This window comes from Rhinoderma darwinii, chromosome 1, assembly GCF_050947455.1.
Source record: "Rhinoderma darwinii isolate aRhiDar2 chromosome 1, aRhiDar2.hap1, whole genome shotgun sequence".
NCBI lineage: Eukaryota > Metazoa > Chordata > Amphibia > Anura > Rhinodermatidae > Rhinoderma > Rhinoderma darwinii.
This window is the reverse complement of record NC_134687.1, coordinates 493359329-493381314: the sequence shown is the minus strand read 5'-3', so window position 1 is coordinate 493381314 and position 21986 is coordinate 493359329. Positions and strand designations below refer to the sequence as shown.

Genomic DNA, 21986 nt, shown 5'->3' with positions numbered 1-21986 from the left:
CGCAACAACCCGCTGCAATAACAATAAAGTTATTGTGTAATTTATACCACACGGTAAACGGCGTGAATTTAGGACGCAAAAAAGTGTGGCGAAATTGCAGTTTTTTTCTATTCCCCCCAAAAAAAGTTAAAAAAAGTTAATCAATAAATTCAGTGTACCCCAAAATGGTGCTATAAAAAATTACAACTTGTACCGCAAAATACAAGACCTTAGACAGCTATGTCGACTGAAAAATAAAAAAGTTATAGCTCTTTGAATGATACGATGGAAAAACGTAAAAAATGGCTTGGTCATTAAGGGGTTGAAGGGGTCATCAATATCGGATCGGTTGGGGTCTGAATCCCGGCACCCCATCAATCAACTGTTTTGAAGGGGCCACAGCGCTCGTACGAGTGATGCTTCCACTTCATTTCCTTTACTGCTCACATTGTGAATCACAGACACTTGTAGCTGTAGCGGTTCACAGTATTACAGCCTTCTCTCATTGAAGAGAACAGACTGTAATACTGTGAACTGCCGCTACAAGTGTGTCTGCGATTCACAGAGTGAACAGTAGAAGAAATGAAGGGGAAACAATAGTGCTGTCGACTGCGCTACTGTTTCCGTGAAAAAAACTGAAACCTTACGAAATGGAAACATACTGAAACGAAAGCATTACCATTGAAATCAATGTTAATGCAAACGGAAGCGATAGTTCCTGTTCGGCTTTCTGTTCGTCGGTTCCTCTGATGGAAAGGTTGAACAGAACCTGAATGCTGATGTGAACAGGCCCTTACACATTTAAAAACCGGGGTTATAGAGTTGCATACATTTGCCATAAACTTGTCGTATCACTTTTTTTTTTTAAAAGCACAATCAACTAAGTTTTTAATACAGTTAAACAAAGGTAAACCAATGTATACTGGCCAAATGTTTGCTAGTATACTGTTTCGGTATATATGTCTCACTGCTGGAAGTCTATGGGTATGTTAGACGTAAGACTTATATGTTCGGAGCATTTCCTAATGGACTATGCCAACTGTAATGCTTGAATGTGGTGTTATATTCACATCTGCGTTGGAGGCTCCGTCGCAGATTTTGTCATATTTGATAAGAAAAATAGCCGCTGCATGAAGTGTTATTTCTTCCTTCAAACGACAGATACCTCGGTGCAACCCTATGGACCACATTGTAAGTTAATGATGTCTATAGGCATTGGTGGTATCCATCGTGCCAAGGATCCCACCATGAGTCATGGTTTCCATTATAAATGGCAACCGCAATGTATGTGTGAATAGAGTCCCAAAACTTCAGCATCAGGGAGAGTGACAAGGTAAGTGTTTAAGGAGTGGGTAGAGGGATTTTCTTTTAGATAAACATGCTAAAAAGATTTAGAATCCAAATAAAGTTAAAATATATATTTACAGATCTATAAAGTTATATCATGAGGAAATGCACTGTAGTAACCTCCCAGAAAAAGTACACACTGAAACTTTGGGGCCAAAAATAGGAATTTTTTTGCGGTCAGCTAAAAAAGAAAAAATGGAAACAAAACTCGTGAGCACTAATAGTATATGTAATGCTGTGGAATAAGTAATTTTTTATGCACTGCAGCTTTACAGTTATTGGGCACAGAATATATATGGCAGTTGTTTATGAGGCTTGCGCTCTCCATATATTTCTCACAATAAAAGAAAATTAAGTAGCTGAAATATTTAGCACCCCATTTGTGGAGATCAAATTTATTTACACCTGTAAAACAGAGGCAAATATTTCTGGCAGTTATTGCAGGAAAAAATGATCATTTACCTTCCCTGGCCTGATAAACAGCTCCCACTTCATCTCCACGTCCTTCTCTCTATTGATTCTTTTTATTGAAGTTTTACAGCCACCGGGATCTCTGGTTTTAAGAAATGCAGAATGGTTGAAGTAATATTATTGGCTTTATATTTAATTTCTTTATTGTTGGCGAGAAGAGTTGAACACACAGGCGGCTGGTGATTTAAAGTTCATACTGTATAGGGTGCATAATGTGTATATATATATATATATATATATATATATATATTTATTCTTACATCACACCTATACATGAGGTAATAATGGTACTTGTACACTGCATTAACATACAACTTTTTCTGTAACCTGTAAAAAGCAACTTCATAAATTTTCTTCCATATTATCCTACAAAATTATTGATTACGGTTTTACCTTATATTCCAACAAGAAGATACAGGTCTCATAAAGACAGATGGATCGGAGGTTAGAGACTCTAAAAGCCAATGGATGGCACAGAGTTGGCGAAACAGACATTCCCTAAAAGGTAAAATGTGAAATTTATCATTAATTTCTTTTAAAAGTACATGTATAAATCAGTTTATTTCAAACCCATACTTTTATAACATCTGCATGTATTGAAAGTTAAAGGGGAAGTCTAGTTTAGAAGCCCCACTTGTAGAATGGAGCAGAGAGCAGTTTCAAAGAGCGCCTCTCACTCTGGAGGACCTGTCCTGCATTACACAGACAAACCATTGATTTAAATAAGAACTATGTAATGCTTATTTTTCCCTGTGGTGGCGCTGCAGGGTAATTGAACACTTAGGGTATGAACACATAGGGTAGATATGCTGGGTAAAAGTACACAGCGTATCCACCCTAGAAGCCACAGGGAATTCCACCCAAAAAACCACACCAAATTGTGATGCAGTTTTTCGGGCGGCATATTCACTGCGGAAATACTGCAGGATAATTTTTTTTTTTAAAAAGGGGGTTATACTTAAAGCGTTGTCATGGCGACACATCCCTCTGTTCTCAGTGTAGCCTGACCTTCTGGGATGACGCTGTAGTCTATGTGACTGCTGCACCCTTTGATTGACTGATGCAGTCACATTTGATGAAACGTCATCACAGGAGGTCAGGCTGCGCTCAGAACAGAGGGACGCGTTGGTGGGAAGTATAAGCTTTCTTCTTAATTTTACTTTAAAAAGCTTTTTTTTTTTCTCATTTGCGAGTTTTGCTGGCGGAATCACAGCGTTTGTGCTGCAAAAGTCGCAACACATGGCTCTTTGTTGTGGGTTTTATGTCCCCATAAGCCTGCAATGGAAGAGCTGCGATTCCGCAGCATAAATTAACATGCTGCGTATTAAAAAAACGCACCGCAGGTCAATTTATGAATGGTTTTTCGGCAGATTTCTTTCGCTGTCTGTAGATGAGATCTGTTCCAATCATATCCACACTTATGCTATTGTAATACGCTGCGGATTCTCCGCAATGAAATCCGATGTGGAAAATACGGAGTGTATACTCCCAGTGTGTTCCTACCCTTACTGTCAGTTCTACCCGTAGATTACATCTGATCTCTAGGGATACAAGAAGGGGGACTTTTTAGGATCATTGTCAAGGGACCCTTCTAACAAGTAGGGATTGTCCAAAGCGGACAACCAATAAATAAAGCAAATTTAGAGAGCCATATTTATATACATTTGTATGTATAGAGTGTTTCAATTGCATGATGGATCCATATTATAGCATTAATAATCCATTTCATGTAGTTTTGATAACAGGCCTTTGTTAAATTCAGACAGAGAAGGTTTAACAAACAACTTCTCTATATAAGTTATATAGCGTAGACGCAAACGGTGACGCATACCCCTCATCAGGGTAAGTTGTCCACTTTTAGGAGTACATGTGATAGCACGGGCACAGCAGTTGGATAGATGTGGATGACAGTTGTACTCCCACACTCATGGACGGGATTGGAGAAACCACCAATCCCAACCGTCTAACCCAAGTAATAACGCGACCAATGATGATCGCATTGTTAACAATGGGGGAGAGCTCAAGGATTTTGTTTGTTGTTTTTTATAATCAGGTTATGTGGCTTTTTTTGTTGCATTTTTCAGTTATTGCTTTTTATATATCAAAAATGCAACAGCCAAAATTTGCTATTACTAAATAGGAAAATATTATTTCCTATTCAGACAATGCATTTTTTGTCTGTGATGTTTTTGATGCGGTTTTGACTCACCTGCATGTTCTAGATGCAGTATTTTTTCTAGCATTTTTATTATTATTATTTTGCATTTTATTATTCGATTTATTTATTATACCGATTGAGTGGAGTCATCCTTTAAAACTAAAGTAGAACTTCAAACCTTGGTATAAAAATAGCACATTGAATACAAAATCTACCTATGTAACTTTTATGTGAGCTACTTAAAATAAATATGATATATGAGCAAATAAAAAGGTCAAATGTATAAAATATAAATGGTTTGCACAAATGTGATGTCAAATTGTATTTTTGATGAACTGCCATACAGTTTCAAAATACATTATAATATAACTGCATTATTATTATTATTACTATCCTCCTGATATTATATACCCATTGGTACTCACTGTATGATCCACACTTTGGTACTTTTTATTACAGAAAATAATCATTTAATACTTCATAAATACATAATATATATTTGAAACATTCATTGTACCTTAATAGTTTCTATAATATAGCAGCTAAATAATGCTGACATTTTTTAAGAAAGGACTCACATAGACTTGTTTAATTCTATTGTGATGCTTAAAATTATGAATAAAGTTGTTACTTCAAAATTGAAATAAAAAAAAAAAAGCAAAAAATAAATAAAATACAGGAAAATGCTGCTCAAGTCCAGCAAAGTGCGAGGTTATAGTAAATCATTTTCAAGGTGGATAGTTCAGAAGATGCTATAAATGCTTTTTAATACGGTTCTCCCTTCCTAACAACCCTCTCCTCTAATGCACATTATATTTCGGATATCAGTCCCTAAATGGCTTAGTCCCTTTAAAAACCTTGTATGTCTATACAGATCTCCTGCGCCATGTCATATTACTGGTCTATGAATTGCTGCTGGGGGACAGAGTTAACAGCCTGGTGGAGTGAACATGTTAAATCTTTCCCATCCAAAAGAAAAGGACAAGATGACGTTCCTGACCGATAAAATGACGGTCTCCTGTAAATGGCAGGGAACCAATTTTAAGATCATTGTAAGTTGGTACAGGATCCCTGTCCTCTACTCTATTGTTTCTATCCATTGGTCTCTCCCTCATGCTGGTGCTGTGCCAATGCCCCTGGTACAATGACCCACATCTGGCGGAAGTGTCTGGATGTCCATGTCCTTTGGAAAGATGTAATTTCTCTCTTTAAAACTTTATGCTCATCCTCTATACATTATTGCCCCCCGAATTTGTTCTTCTATCTTTTCTACCTGGATCCTTATCCACTACAAAGAAAGGCCTACTTAGACATTTTATTATGGCAGAGAGTTCCGTCATCCCCAGGTTATAGAAATCCTCCACTTGGCCATCTCGATTCATGTGGTTAGACACGCTCAATCACATGAAGACTTGATAGCCTATGAACAGGATAAATCCTATTATTTATCTCCCTTGAAGCTCGTTGAGTCATCCACCTTTGCCCGTTGTGCCGAGGCAAATAGCCCTCTAGAGCCTAATGTTGTCCCTCCTCTTTCCACTATCAGACGATTAGTATCTAAGGCATCTCTTTCCCAGTCTGGTTCTTTACCCACCCCCATCCCTCCTTTTCCTCTGGTTTCTTTCTCATTCCCTTTCGTTTATGTCAGTTTCTCCCTGTGTTGTTTCTGAGTTCCCTTTTTCTAGTTTCATTATTTTACCATAAATCTTACCATAAGCCTACAATAGGCCACCGCAAGTTGTGTGATGACAAACTTATCTGACCATAAAAGCTCGAGTACAAATACTTTCACTATTATTTGTTCGTATTCTCCACTGATGTCTGCTTGGATTATCATTACAAGATCGGGGCACATGTAGAAGAAGACCATTGTTAGATCTTATAAAGGGGCCACTGGAGGAGGTAATGTCAGGAGGGTGAGGGAGGTGCCTGGAGTCGAAAAACTCAGCTTGCAACTTTTGCACAGAAAGGTCCTTTAAAGTATGGATCATCTTTGGTGAATCTACATTACTATATGAGGGTACTGCATAAGCACAAATTTTCTTAATATATACCTAATAGCAATTATAGAGAAGGAGCTCCTCCATAGACAATGGCAGTCTGTATTCTGCTGACCGATTCACAGGGTAACCTTAGAGAATATGAATTCCATGTAGCCCTGTCTACTCATTATGTAGGTAATGCCACGTTAAAAGGAATTAGTTAGATAATAACAATATATAATATAAAACTGTTTTTTATACCAGTGCTTCTAAAACTGTGAGGCGGGCCTCAACAATGTGGCACCCCCTAGTTGTTGGTGAGGCACAGGCGGCAAAGATGTTTTCACAGAAGTGATTATATGTTGCACAGGCCTTTTTTTAGATGCTGGTATAGTAACATAATTAAGTCATTTTGTGCTTTTTTAATGTTTGACAGTGTCCTGGAGACAAAGATAATATTTTTAACCCCTTAATGACCAGCCTATTTTAGACCTTAATGACCAAGCCATTTTTTACATTTTTCCATCGTCGCATTCCAAGAGCTATAACTCTTTCATTTTTGCGTCAACATAGCTGTATAAGGTCTTGTTTTTTGCGGGACAAGTTGTATTTTTTAATAGCACCATTTTGGGGGACATATTATTTGTTGATTAAGTTTTATTAACTTTTTTTTGGGGGGGAATAGAAAAAAAACTGAAATTTCACCACGCTTTTTCGCGTCTTAAATCTACGCCGTTTACCGTTTGATATAAATAACACAATAACTTTATTCAGCGGGTTGTTACGATTGCAACGATACCAAATTTGTATAGTTTTTGTATGTTTTACTACTTTTACACAGTAAAAACGCTTTTTTTTCAAAATTATTTGTTTTTGTGTCTCCATGTTTGAAGAGCCGTAACGTTTTTATTGTTCCGCCGATGCAGTTGTATGAGGGCTTTTTTTTGCGGGAAGACTTTTTCGTTTTTATTGGTACCATTTTGGAGTAGATGCAACTTTTTGATCACTTTTTATAACATTTTTTTAAAGTCAGGATTCACAGAAAACAGCAATTTTTCCATAGTTTTTTATTACATTTTTTACGGCGTTCACTGTGCGGGTTAAATAATGTAATAGATTTATAGTCGGGGTCGTTACGGACGCAGCGATACAAAATATGCGTAACTTTTTTAATTTATTTTGTTTTTTTAATAGTAAAGGAGTTGGTAAGGGGAAAAGCTGGGTTTTTCATTTTTTTCACATTTTTTTTAAATTAACTTTATGAAACTTTTTTTTAACTTTTTTACTAGTCCCACTAGGGGACTATAATATGCGATTCTGCGATCGCTATTATAATACACTGCAATACTTTTGTATTGCAGTGTATTACTGCCTGTCCGTTTAAAACGGGCAGGCATCTGCTAGGTCATGCCAGAGGCATGATCTAGCAGGCATTCATGACAGGCAGACCTGGGGGCCTTTATTAGGCCCCCGGCTGCCATAGAAGACACAGACACTCGGCGATCTTATCGCCGGGTGTCGGTGGGAGAGAGAGGGAGCTCCGTCCCTCTCTCCAAAACCACTCAGATGTGGTGCACGCTATTGCGCACCGCATCTGAGGGGTTAAACATATGAGATTGATACTTATATCGATCTCACACGGCAGAGCAGGGACGCTCCCAGTCATCAGCTGCCTCTGGCAGCTGAGAGCAGGGAGATTTGACGGCTCCCTGCTCTGTTTACTCATCCTGATGCAGTGCCGTAAAAAGTAATATGCATCAGAATAAAGCCCGTTAGTGGCCGCCGTTAAAAGGCGTATTGGCGGTCACTAACGGGTTAAACTTGTCATGGACTTAAACTACTAGTGGTGAGGCCCAGGCATAACCATGCTCTGGCTGGTAAGTCCCTAGTATAAAAAGTTTGAGAAGCCCTGGTTTATACAGTTTCCGTATATACAAGTGTACACCATTTAAATACTTTACTTGATAAAACTAAATATTCGGTATTCATAATTTTGCTGGCATCTTGTGTTGATAATGTAAACACGTTTTACATTTCAAAAAAATAAAAAAGAATGCAGAACATTGAATATTTACTAAAATTTAACAAGACAACTACTTATCTAATAAAAGTTCTCCAACAATTGAGCGCTGCAGAAATGTGATAATATGTTTTACCGGTAACAATCAGTTATAAAAAGATTAGAAACTGAGTGACATGATAGTGGTTTGGTGAATCATTGTTCATTAGGTCTGAAAATCTCATTTAAAATCTCATCAGGGTTAGAATACTGCTGTATGAAACCCACAGAGCTGAATATGACAGATTCATTTCTAATTACAGGGATATGTGAGAGTCTCCATAGAATACCTGATAAGAGTAGTTAACATTACAGACATTCTGCTTTTTGGAAGAAGTTCATGAACCTGCAACGTGAATAATTTAGGACAGAAATATTATACAGAGATGATGACTCTCTATGGTACATAGTAGAGAAAATGTCTAGTCTGATGGTGCTATCTAAACAAAGCGCTCAAAATTAATTTGGTGAATAATAAAACAGATCAAAATATGTGCCAAATAGGCAAACTAGGAATATAGGAGAGCAGCAGGCAAGATCTTTTTTTTTTTCGAAACTTTTAAAGGGAATGTGTTGCGAATTAAACTTTTTTTTTTAAAGTAAGTTACTTATTTCTATTATATTTTTACGTTTTTTGCTGTATTTTTTTTTTCTTCCACATGGTGGAAAGTATTAAAGTTAAATAATAATTTGACATGTTTTCCTATGTTGGCCACAGAGGGAGCACTTCCCAGAATTACAGCAAGGTGAATAAGGCAAAGCAACCTGACTCACCGCTGCCGCAAATGTGGGAGGGAATCTCATCCCCCCTCCTACAAGCCAGGAAAAGGTGTCTTAAAATTGCTAAGCAGTGTCCAGCTGCCATTTTGGGAGTGATTCTGCAGCTGGCAGAAGCTATAGGACACACCAAAAGGCTAAGGCTCTGTTCACACGCTTACTAAACAAAGGGAAAACAGCTCCTGATTTTCAGCCATTTTTTAATCAAACTCGCGTTTTTGGCGTAGTTTTTTACGGCCGTTATTGGAGCTGTTTTTCTATAAAGTCAATGAAAAACGGCTCCAAAAACGTGATATGCACTTCTTTTTGGCGGGCGACTTTTTACGTGCCGTTTTTGGAAAACGCCCGCGTAAAAAACGCCTCGTCTGAACAGAACGCCGTATTTCCCATTGAAACAAGAGGGCAGATGTTTGTAGGCGTTCTGCTTCCGATTTTTCAGCCGTCTTTCGGGACGTTTACGGCCTGAAAAACGGCTGAAAACCTTGCGTGTGAACATACCCTTAAAATGATGAAAGTGAAGTGAATGACTTTTCAGTTGACAGGTTCACATGGCATGTATTTGACACTTTTTTTGCGCATTTTACGTGCCAAAAACCACGTTAAAAAAACGCTTGCTTACGCTTTTTATTTACATAATTGGTAAAGTGCGCTGCTAGTACATACAACGCGCTTTTCACACACGCGTTTTTAAAAAACTGTTGGGTCAATGGGAAAGCGAGCCGTTAGTTTTTTACGCAAGCGTTTTTAAAAAACTTGTTGCATAAAAAAGAACAGTGGGTGGTTGTGTGTGGCGTAGTTGCATGTTTAGGGGGAATTGTGTGTGTATGTATGGGGGAGTGCTTGCCGCTGATTCTTCAAAACAGCTGATAAGCGGCTATGAAGGATCAGCGGCGCCCGTGCATACGCCACGTGTGCTACACAGACACACACACTCAGCTCTGCTACACAGACACACACTCAGCTCTGCTACACAGGCACACACACAAACTCAGCTCTGCTACACAAACACACACAGCTCTACTACAGACACACATACACACTCAGCTCTGCTACACAGACACCAACACTCAGCTCTGCTACACAGACACACACACACTCCGTTCTGCTACACAGACACACACACACTCCGCTCTGCTACACACACACACACACACACACACACACACACTCAGCTCTACTACACAGACACAAACTCAGCTCTGCTACACACACACACTCAGCACTACTACATCTGACAAGCTTAGCTCCTCACACCGTCCACACTGACAATACATCTAGCGACAGGGGAGGGGCGTCGGGAGGGGGTGGCCGTCGGGTGGGGGGGCTGTCATGGGGGGGCCCCGTCGGGGGGGTCACGAGAGCGGGGGTCTGTCAGAGAGAGAGAGGGACAGAGACACACACCTTACCTGCAGTGCAGGTGGTCTTCATAATGGCGCCTGCTATCTCCCTACAAACCAGCTGCTCTGCTGTGTGACTCTGACCTGCGTCTGTGCAGTACAGAGCCAGATAGCAGAAGCAATGAACGGCTGCCGTTCATTGAGTCCTATGCATTATTCTGCCGTATTCAATCTCTGTATGTGTCGTTAATCGACACATACAGAGAAGAAAAAAAAATAATGGCAGCCCCCATAGAGAAATAAAAATATGAATACATTAAAAAGTAGAAACTGACAACGCAAATAAATAAAATTTTTGTTTACATTATATTAAAAGCAATATAATAATAAAAAAAAATAAAAAATCATGACACCTTCCCTTTAACTTTGTGTACTGCTGTCTAATGAATGTGATCAAACCCTCCAGGACAGTACTGGATTTACATCTCAAGAGCCTGAAGCACAGATTGTCTGGCGTATTAAGGCCCTTTTACACCGGCCGACATTCGGCCGGTGCAGCAAGTGCTGATCAACGAGACATCGCTTATCGGCGCTCGCTTGCTTCTGTCACACGGAGCTACGGATGGGGACGAGCGGTCGTTACTCCAAACGCTCTTTCCCAAACATTATCATCATGTCGGCAGCACATCTCACAGTTTACACAGGGAGATGTGCTGCCAACAGTGATAATCTTTTACTTTTTTAAAACGATACAATTAACAGATGATTGAGCATTTGCTCGTTAATCTGCTGATCGTTCCTCTTTTTACAAAGGGCAATTATCGGCAACGAGCGTTATATGAATGCTCGTCTGCACGATAATCGTCCTGTGTAAAACCCCATTTAGACTCCGCACATCAAGCAGGCCACACCTAATCTATGACTAATAAATGTTTGTCTGCACTGTGAGTGCCTAAGTAACATAAATTAATTAATTAATTAATTAATTGAAAGTTCAAGAAAAATGAAATCCCACTTATCGGCGCTGTTACTCCCCAGTGATGAGTACTTGGCAAGTTACGCTGGTGAGTGATCACTGGCGTTGATCCGTATAAACTCAGAACAACCACAAAGGGGGCTTATTGTCTGTTTATTGTTGTGTTTTTAAAAGCATAAAATAAAATATGTAACATATACATACACACATAAATGTACATATAGATGCAGTGTTCAGTGCATTCATATACAGAGTTGTTTCTAGGCATAGACCTACTAATTACAGGGATATGTGAGAGTCTCCATAGAATACCTGATAAGAGTAGTTAACATTACAGACATTCGGTTTTTGGAAGAAGTGAATGAACCTGCAACGTGAATAATTTAGGACAGATGTATTAAACAGAGATGATGACTCTCTATGGTACATAGTAGAGAAAATGTCTAGTCTGATGGTGTTATCTAAACAAAACGCTCAAAATTAATTTGGTGAATAATAAAACAGATCAAAATATGTGCCCTAGGCTTTGGGACACAGACGGACAAGATGGCCCCCGAGGCCGCAATATAGACAGAGTCCCGAAGTGCGTCTGCGTTGTTTCACCTGTGTGGATAGCTTACAATGGTCCATCCTCACAGATTCCTTAGGAGGAACAGCACCGGAGGACAGCAGAGGTTGCTGCAAGGGTGGGACCGGACTAGGAAGGCCTCCATCCTGACGAGCCTCTTGGAGCCGTTCTCGGATCCTCATATCAATCCGGGCGGACAGAAAGATGAGGTCATCCAGGGTAGACGGTAGATCTCGAGCGGCAAGTTCGTCCTTAATTTTAGGAGACAGACCCTGCCAGAATGTATCCACCAGGGCCTCATTGTTCCACAGCAGTTCTCCCGCCAGGGGGCGGAAGTGGATGGCGTACTCGCTCACGGAGGTGTCTCCTTGGCGTAGGTTTAACAAGGAAGACGCTGCAGATGAGACTCGTCCAGGCTCCTCAAACACCATGCGAAAAGTCCGGAGGAAGCCCTGGAAGTCACGGGTCTCTGGTCCTTGTCTCTCCAAGATAGGATTCGCCCATGCAAGAGCCTTGCCAGTGAGGAGAGAGATGATGAAAGCGACCCTTGCGCCATCAGACGAAAATGTCCTTGCATACAGGCTGAAGTGGATCTGGCACTGGTTCAAAAATCCACGACAAGTACCTGCGTCTCCATCATAGCGGTCAGGAAGTGGCAAAGAAAAACGGGGATCAACACTGCCAGGTGGTGTAGTAGGAGGAACGGCAGCTTGTGCCTCCTGCCGACGTGCGAGAATGTTCAAGGCCTGGAGGAGTTGGTCCTGTCGAGACCGGAGGTCCAGCATATCCGTCCGCATCTCTTGTGATGTCAACTTGGTCTTCGATCGACCAGCGGGGTCCATGACCTGAGTGTACTGTCAAGTCGGGTTCGTGGACCCACTGTGCCGTACCGCCTTGGCGGTATGGCAGCTGGCCAGCAGGGCGCAGGTTACAGTCTATAGTTCGTATAGGGTACCTGTGGCAGTTCGGACAGTAGCGAGGCAGGCTCGGCTGGGACTAGGCAGCAGGTAGACGTCAGGTGTGGTGTAGGACAGGCGTGGTATAGAGCACAGCACGACTTCAGCTCAGCACGGCACTTTACCAGGATACAGGAGCAGGGAACATTGGGAACCACTAGGAGACCATTTGCATAGACAAATCCAGGGTACGACAACAATGCTCAGGAGTGGGAGGAAGGGGCTGAGCCCTTCATATAGTCCAGGGTGCTATGGGCTAATTAAACATGAAAGTCTGGTGCACGCGCTGCCCCTTTTAGAGCAGGCACGAGCGTGCGCGCGCACCCTACGCGACCTGGCCGAGGTGAGCGGAAGTGAGCGCTGTCGTCTCCTGAGGAGGATACTGGGGCCAGCGCTCGCAGATCCATGGCTGCGGGCGTCAGGAAGCGAGTGAGCCTGACGGCCCGCGGCATGGGCATGACAACTAGTGATAAAAGTATGATTGCATAAACTTTTTGGTTAGGGTTCAAACAAGTTTCCCTGGAGTTCAAGGAAAATAGGTCTCTTTTGAAACATTCTTAAAGCCATTCAATGGGTTTGTTTAAGCTAACTTTCCTTTACTTTGGACGGAAGTAAAATATTAGCAATTCTCTAATGACACGATTGTGAAATCCGATTCAGAGTAAGTGCAATAAATATTTTACAAGCTGACATGCCAGCCAGAAGATGTAGAGGTATGTTGCTCTAAAGCAATATTTGTTTCCAAAACAGTTCTATGGAATTAGTATTGACAAAAACATTTTTTTATAAGATTATAATAATTCCGACTTTTGATATTCAGTATTTAACACCTACGGATTTGAACTCCCTGTTCACACAGTATTTTGCAGGCAGAAAAAATCTGCATGTGTAAAGGATCTGCCAGGCACAGCTTCTCTGTATACGCCCATAGGTAATCAGTCTGCACCTGCTTCTATGTCTGTGAGACTGACTCCATCTTCCACCACTCAGGATGGCAGGCTTAGGAGTGGGAGAGCCTATCACAGCCTTTCCTGTTCCTCCTTGCTTGTGATTCTTCTCGTGTGGTTTCCTGGCCCTGCTGCAGCTTCTGAACTATTTGACCCTGCTTCATACTGACCCTGGCTTACTGACTACTCTCCTGCTCAGCGTTTGGTACCTCGTACACTCCTGGTTTGACTCGGCTCGTTCACCACTCTTGTTGCTCACGGTATTGCCCCATTTCCCTTAGCTTGTACCCTTGTCTGTCGTGCACTTACTGAGCGTAGGGACCATCACCCAGTTGTACCCCGTCGCCTAGGGCGGGTCGTTGCAAGTAGGCAGGGACTGAGTGGCGGGTAGATTAGGGCTCACTTGTCTGTTTCCCTACCCCCTTCATTACAGCATGCCTGCACTTCTTTGCCGTGTTTTTTTGCCTGCGGCTATTGGGGACCGCAGGCAAAAAACACAGCGAAAAACACTTTTTTTGCCTCTTATTGATTCAATGGGACATCAGAGGCAGAACATGCCGCTTTTTTGTCCCGCAAGCAGCTAAAAGCCACCGTGGAAATAAATGCCTTTGACGCGGTTTCCGCGTCAAAATCAGTAGTAAAAAAAACTCAGTGTGAACTGGGCCAAAGAAGTGTTACTAATTCCAAATATGCTTGAAATCTTTTTTTCTTATCACAGAACATCTTGAGACCCTTTAATAGTATTATAGTAGATCTCCGCATCTTCAAAGTTGCCTACCCCTGCCTTAGGGCTCATTGCACACGACTCTTCAGTGTGCTATCTGCATTTTTTGCGGATAGCACACTGACCCCTTTATTTTTATAGAGCCATGCACACATCAGTGTTTTTTGCGCATCCATTGTTCTATTCTTCAAATAACCGCATTTTGCAGATACGTTGCTAGGAAACTCCTGGGAAATCTGATCACGTAACCTTCCTATGGGTGCGGACAGCAAAATATGGATAACACGCGGAAACAACACGGTCGTAATGTATGGACATACAGAACTATTGTGGAAGCAACTCGGCATTGCGGACCCAAATATGGACACTAGGATAAATAGTGTCCCGAACAATGGTCGTGTGCTTATAACAATGGGGCAGCTGAAAGCCATCAACATTGGATGTCAGTTAATTTCTGGTCTTTATGTATGAACGCAAAAAATACCTGTTAAAATGAGCAGTGTAGCATATTTTTGGCAGATTCGACATATGCTTGTTGGAGAACAAGGCGCTTGCAACTTACCACACCTTCTTTTACTGATACATACGATACATGTTGTTTGTGCAAGTAAAATTGGCAGTGACCTTAATACCATTCTTCCCAATGAAATTACTCCTTGAATCTGCCATATTTCTTTAGTATATCTGCCTCAATTTCTCTATTATAACTATTTTTACAATAATCCCATATTAAAAAAAAAAAAAAAGTGAGAAACGTTGCAAACCACAATGACATGGCCGGTCAAGGTAACGTAAAGTAACATCAGACACTGCTAAAGGATAATTCTACAAAAGAAAACCTTAATATTGCTATAGATCAGGAGTCAGCAACCTGTGGCACCAGTGCTACAGCCAGAGCATGGGGCATGGTTTGCTGGCATACTACACCTCTCCCAGTGTCCAGCACCGTTGTGGGCTTGGCAGTGCTGAACACAGGGAGAGAGAGCATCCCTTTATTATGCGCTTGGTGGCGCTGAACACTTGGCAAGCACACAATGGAGCACTGCTTTCTCCTGGTGTTCAACGTCGCCAAGCACATAATGAAACACTGCTCTCTCCTGGTGATCAGCGCCGCAAGAACAAAGTACAGTAACCACTCTGTAAAATAAAAAGAGTTTGCAACTCTCTCTCCTATGCGCCCCCCCCATAAGCTGGTGTATAGTAGCTGTAGTCTCTCCTATTTGCACCCCCAAAGCTGATGTTCAGTAGCTGCGGTCTCTTCTGTGTGCACCCCCCAAATCTGTTGACCAGTAGCTGCGGTCTCTACTATATGCCCCCCCCCCCAAGCTGGTGTTCAGTAGTTGCTCTCTCTCTCCTGTGTGCAGCACCCCCAAGCTTGTGTTCAGTACCTGGGGTCTCTCCTGTGTGCAGTTTGCCCTAGTTTGTGTTCTGTAGATGCGGTCTCTCCTATTTGCACCCCCCCCCCCAAACTGGTGTTCAGTACCCTCATATGTACCACAGATGAATCATGTTTGCAAAGAAAGTCAGGGACAAGAGTTACACTGAAATGTAAGTTTAATCAACTGATTAATTGGTTTATGTAACATACGCGGTAACAGTTTGTTCATTTTTGCATGGCACACTGGGTGCTTCATCATTGATGTTTTTTTCTTATTGGCACACCATACAAAAAAGGTTGCCTACCGTTGCTATAGACTATCAAAAGATTTCTGAAAACGCATGATTCACTTGAAGTTATATTTAAAATGTAACTACTGAAAAAGAGTCTAGTCTCCTTAAGCATTAAATGAACATTAACTTTCAAACAATCTATGCTCATCTAATAGTATATCTGATATAGATCCAGTTCATAATTTAAGAACTGTTGAAACTCATGTGTTTTATCCATGCAAATTCTGTGTGAAGTTACCGCCACAGGTGTCTCCCTTCCTGTAATCTGCTGCCCATCCCCTGTTATCAAACAAAGTACTTCCGTGGTTACAGAGCAGAATTGACGGGCTGCAGAAGGTGGGGGTGTATCTCTTTACTTTCTGCCAATACAAGTCCATCGAGAGGGGAGTGAGAGCACGAGGAGGTAGCAGAGAGAGAGAGAATGTGAGTTAGCAACAGACACGCTGCCCATACAAGTCTATGGAGATTTAGGAGAAAAAAAGGAGGAGGAAGCTGGAGCAGAGTGAGAAAGACACAGGCTGCTGGTAAGATTTCTATGTCACTCCAGTGAAGGGTTCTCAGCTACATTGGTCTGTACTGCTGTACAATCTCCTATAATGCTACTGCAGTTTCTATATATGCATGATCAATAGCGATAAGAGCGACAAGACAGGAAAGACATGATAGCAGTTAGGCTCCGCCCACTAGCTCAGAGACAACTGAGAATCAGCGATAGAGCCTGGAGATGGAAAAACTGCTAAATATTGCAGAACACAAGTAATATAATGGCCAGAAATAGAGTTATCCCTCATGTAAACATCACAGATTATTCTGAAACGTCACCTGAAAAGTTAGGTACAATTTAATAATTTTTAGTCTTCAGAAAAAAATAATATATATACGGAAAATAGTTACTGGAATTGAACGTACGGATCTATATCAAGGACTTGTTTGGAAAAGAGACTGTTGTGTACAGGTGTGAATGGACGGTTCAGTGCTCTCTTTTTTTTCTGCTGTTCTCCAACCTCAGTGAGAAAGAACCTGGAGGGAGATATACATTCATCAAGTTAGTATAATATGTATAATTCACAAGTAACACAGCTACTATGCTCAACAGAGCTGTGCAAAGGAGATCACACTGCACAAAGATGTATAACATAGACATATCTCCAGTCCATCAGGTGCCTCAAGGTTTCAGAATGTTACTTTGCTGCCGTATTTTAAAGCAATTCTTGCAAATTTAAAGATAATTTTAAAAAAAACACCCTAAGGATAAGCCTGTAACATAAAGATATCAAAAAATGCGAAAAATACATAGTGCATTTATAGGATAAGCATTTCCCTCCAGCATCAGCATGGCAAACTTCCTAACAGCTTGTTCCCCATCTGTTTACACAGCCCAGTGCATAAAGGTGATAAAAGCGGCAAAACACAACCTGCTCAAGTAGGAGCATTAGTAGCGAGAAAACTTGGAGAGGTGCAAAGGCTCAGCTGAAAATCACAGCCTGCCCATGAATAACAGTCTCTGGAGACCTAATATATGAATTCTTTTTTTTTTTCTTGCTAGTATTTTATGGCATGTGGCTCATTTGCAGTGTACTTTAAAACTTGTGAGCCATCATGGCTGACATTGTGTGTCTTTACATGTGATATAGACAAGAAGCCCCACAAATAGGTAAAGAGTTCACCTTGTCTTATTATCTGGTTTGCTCATTTCTTCGTCGTCCCCTGAGCTATCCTCACTAGAGTCCTTAAAAGGCTGTGGTTCAGTCCTGTACTTTTCTTGCAGCAGACGTTGTTTCGCTTGTGCTTCCAATTTTTTCCCTTCTTCCTCTTGTTGGAGAATGCGAAAGTAACCTCTGCCTTGCTTTACGCCGCTGATCAGCTTCCTGCCAATCAACCAAAACAAACAACATGGGCGTCTTGTTGCTGTCTACATATAATACAATTGAATATATTATACAGTACACCTTGCTTTTGAAAAGACACAAGTAAGGCTTCGTTCACATCTGCGTCGGGACTCCAAACTGAAAAAAACGGATACCATAGGTTTCTGTTTGCATCACCATTGATTTCAATGGTGACGGATCCGGTGCAGATGGTTTCCATTTGTGACTGTTGTGTTAGGGTTCTGTCGATTTGACGGAATCAGTACCGTAGTTGACTGTGCTATTCATTCTGTCAAAACGACAGAACCCTTACACAACGGTGGCAAACTGAAACCATTTGCAACGGATCCGTCACCTTTGAAATCAATGGTGATGCAAACGGAAACATATGACTTCTGTTCGTTTTAGTTTGGATTCCGTTCGTCAGACGGAAAGCTCCAACGGAACCCATGAATGGAGTCCCGACGCAGATGTGAACGATGCCTAATGCATAAGTAACTCTGTGTTCCTTTCTATTTCTTTGTAGTTTGATTGGTTGCTATGGGCAGAGGCATAACTTGAAGCTCCTGGGCACCTATGGAAAATCTGTAAAAGGGCCCCCACTGACACATGCCATTTATATGGCAGAGGGTCATTCTGCCCCCCCAGGCACCATGGCTTGGGTGCGACTGCTACCTCGGTACCTCTTATAGCTACACCCCTGGCCGTAGCCATCTCTAGTACTGTAGCTCATGCCTATTCAACAGAATGGGGCTGGACTGCAATACCAGACCTAGGCCATTGGACACTAGAGGCAGTTTTTTTTCTAATCCTTAGCAACTGCCTAATAATTTAACCCATCACTAATCTCAACATAATAAGACTATTTGTGAAAGTGATTAAAATGTTTGAATGATTCCATCTTGCATAGACTCCATCTTGTATGGTGGTGACCATTTTGGATAGTTGGAATCCATCTTGTGGCCTGAAGGAGCCATTTTGAGATTAATAAGTTATGATTGCTTTAAAAAGCTAAAATATCTATGTCAGCAGTGGTCTTGAAACAATTCTATGTTATGTGTTCTTGAGTTGAATGTTTTTATTATTTTTGTGTCATAAGGAGCCGATCATCCTCGAAAGTCTGGAGAACGACCATGTTTACCATAAGGGAGGGGTAAGTCTGACTCTTAGGCCTCATGCACACGAACATATTTTTGTCCTCCCGTAAATACTGGCGTAAATACGGGTCCTTGGTCTCACATATTCGACCCGTATTGCACCAGTATTTACGGACCTGTGCCCGTAAATACGGGTCCGGTGTCACCCGTATTCCACCCGTATTTCCGGGCACGTTTTCGCTGCAAAGTTACACTGCAGTTAGCGGCAGCCCTTCTCTCTATCAGTGCAGGATAGAGAGAAGGGACAGCCCTTTCCGTATAAAAAGTAAAAGAAAGTCATACTTACCCGGCCGTTGTCTTGGTGACGCGTCCCTCTCTTGACATCCAGTCCGACCTCCCTGGATGACGCGGCAGTCCATGTGACCGCTGCAGCCTGTGATTGGCTGCAGCGGTCACATGGGCTGAAACGTCATCCCAGGAGGCCGGACTGAAGGAAGAAGCAAGGAGTTCTGGGTAAGTATGAACGTCTTTTTTTTTTTTACAGGTTGATCTATATTGTGATCGTAAGTCACTGTCCAGGGTGCTGAAACAGTTACTGCCGATCGTTTAACTCTTTCAGCACCCCAGACAGTGACTATTTACTGACGTCGCCTAGCAACACTCCCGTAATTATGGGTGCACACACGTAGTCACCCGTAATTACGGGAGCCTCATAGACTTCTATGGGCCTGCTCGTGCCGTAATTACGGCCTGAAATAGGACATGTTCTATATTTTTCAACGGCACGGGCACCTTCCCGTAAGCATACGGGGAGGTACCCGTGGCCAATAGAAGTCCACGGGCCCATAAAAACGTGCCGTAATTACGGCCCGTAATTACGGGCGTTTTTACGTTCGTGTGCATGGGGCCTTAGGGTGAGTTCACACTGGGTTTTTTGCAGGAGGAAAATCTGCCTCAAAATTCTGTTTGGAATTTTGAGGCAGATTTTCCTCTGCCTGCACGCCGATTTTCACGGCGTTTCTCGCCAGAGGCCATTGAGAGCCGTGGGCATAAACCGTGCGAAATACGCTTTTTCTGACACCCATTGATGTCAATGGGAGGTCAGAGGCGTAAACGCCCGAAGATAGGGCATGTCCCTTCTTTTTCCCACGAGCCGGTTTTTCCGCTCGCTGGAAAAAAACGCCTCAGCCTCCCATTGAAATCAATGGGAGGCATCTTCGGACGTTTTTTGCGGTGCATTTTCCGCGTCAAAAAACTCTGTGTGAACTCCCCCTTAGCCTTGGAGAAGAGGTTCGTTTAATATAAGGGAGGGGTTAGTCTGACTCTTAGCATCTATGACGCGGTATATTTTGGGAACTCATAGTTTTAGGGCATGGCCACACGTGGCGGATTTCCTCCGCAACTGTCCGCATCAATGCCGCACAGAATCTGCGTTGCAGATTCTGCTGCGGATCTGCACAAAATGTGCAGTAAATTGATGCAGACTAGCTGCTGCGGACTGCGGTAAAAGTACTTCCCTTCTCCCTATCAGTGCAGGATAGAGAGAAGGGACAGCACTTTCCCTTGTGAAAGTCAAAGAAATTCATACTTACCGGCCGTTGTCTTGGTGACGCGTCCCTCCTTCGGCATCCAGCCCGACCTCCCTGGATGACGCGGCAGTCCATGTGACCGCTGCAGCCTGTTATTGGCCTGTGATTGGCTGCAGCCGTCACTTAGACTGAAACGTCATCCTGGGAGGCCGGACTGGAGACAGAAGCAGGGAGTTCTCGGTAAGTATGAACTTCAATTTTTTTTACAGGTTGCTGTATATTGAGATCGTAGTCACTGTCCAGGGTGCAGAAACAGTTACTGCCGATCGCTTAACTCTTTCAGCACCCTGGACAGTGACTATTTACTGACGTCTCCTAGCAACGCTCCCGTAATTACGGGAGCCCCATTGACTTCCTCAGTCTGGCTGTAGACCTAGAAATACATGGGTCCAGCCAGAATGAAGAAATGTCATGTTAAAAAAGCAAGACGCATCCGCAGCACACATAGCATGTGCATGACAGCTGCGGACTTCATTGCGGAATTTAGAATCTCCATTGAAGTCAATGGAGAAATTCCGCCATGAGTCCGCCACTGCTCCGCAACAGACAGAGCATGCTGCGGACACCAAATTCCGCTCCGCAGCCTATGCTACGCAGCGGAATTTTACGCCTCTTCTAAACTAACACTTCTAAATAGAAGTGGAAGGCAATGGAGAAACGGCTCCGCTGCGGATTAACGCTGCGGAGTGTCCGCAGCGGAATTTAAGTGAAATTCCGCCACGTGTGAACCCAGCCTTACACTTCAGACGTCTTGTAAGTGTGTGATTGGTTCAGGACGTAACATATTGTCATTATATGCTATTGGCTAAATGAAATCCAAATTAATGTCATATTGTAAACATTGTAAATGATTGGCTGGAATCAAGCCGCTATTGTAATGGTTTGATGAATAAATGATAGAGAAGGATTTTGAGCATACAAAGCATGGTCTCTTGTGTCATCTTTTCTCTCATATATATATATATATATATATATATATATATATATATATATATATATCGATTACCTATGATTTGGAACTGGACAAATTACTGGAAGTCGGGTATCGGTTGACATGCCCAATACAAGTTTCAGTCTAATATATTTTGGCCCATGATTGCGTTAACACTATTTAAGTAATTTATATGCATTTTGTTGTAATGAATATGTAAATGAATGCAAAATAAAACAATATAACTTACCATGATAATATTTCTACTGAACAGACACAGTATATATAGTATGTAGAGTATATTAATACGGACTCTCCTCAAACCTTAAGCGCATTTGCATTTATCCTCTGCCTATGCCCTATCTCACAGCAAATTCCTCACCCTAAAATAATATCTCATCATTGTTTCCCTTTCACCAGGTTGCTTATCGTCTCATGGTAGTATCTTAAAATTCAAATTACTTTCATTGCCTTGGGGCAAAATTTATTTTGTTTGCTGTTCCGCGTATATATATCTCATACGATTGTGGATAAAAAGTGACATGGTAA

The 21986-nt window shown here is 41.9% G+C and overlaps 1 protein-coding gene across 1 annotated transcript in view; it reads right to left on the bottom strand.

Annotated features, from left to right (window-relative positions):
- CCDC60 (coiled-coil domain containing 60) overlaps positions 1-21986 on the bottom strand; it is a 315519-nt gene that overhangs the window by 41474 nt on the left and 252059 nt on the right. The window contains exons 4-7 of the mRNA XM_075835475.1: positions 17620-17820; positions 16862-16972; positions 2191-2295; positions 1789-1879 (exon numbers count right to left, since the gene is read on the bottom strand). Coding sequence (XP_075691590.1) covers positions 1789-1879; positions 2191-2295; positions 16862-16972; positions 17620-17820 — 508 coding nt within the window. The remainder of the gene's footprint in view (positions 1-1788; positions 1880-2190; positions 2296-16861; positions 16973-17619; positions 17821-21986) is intronic.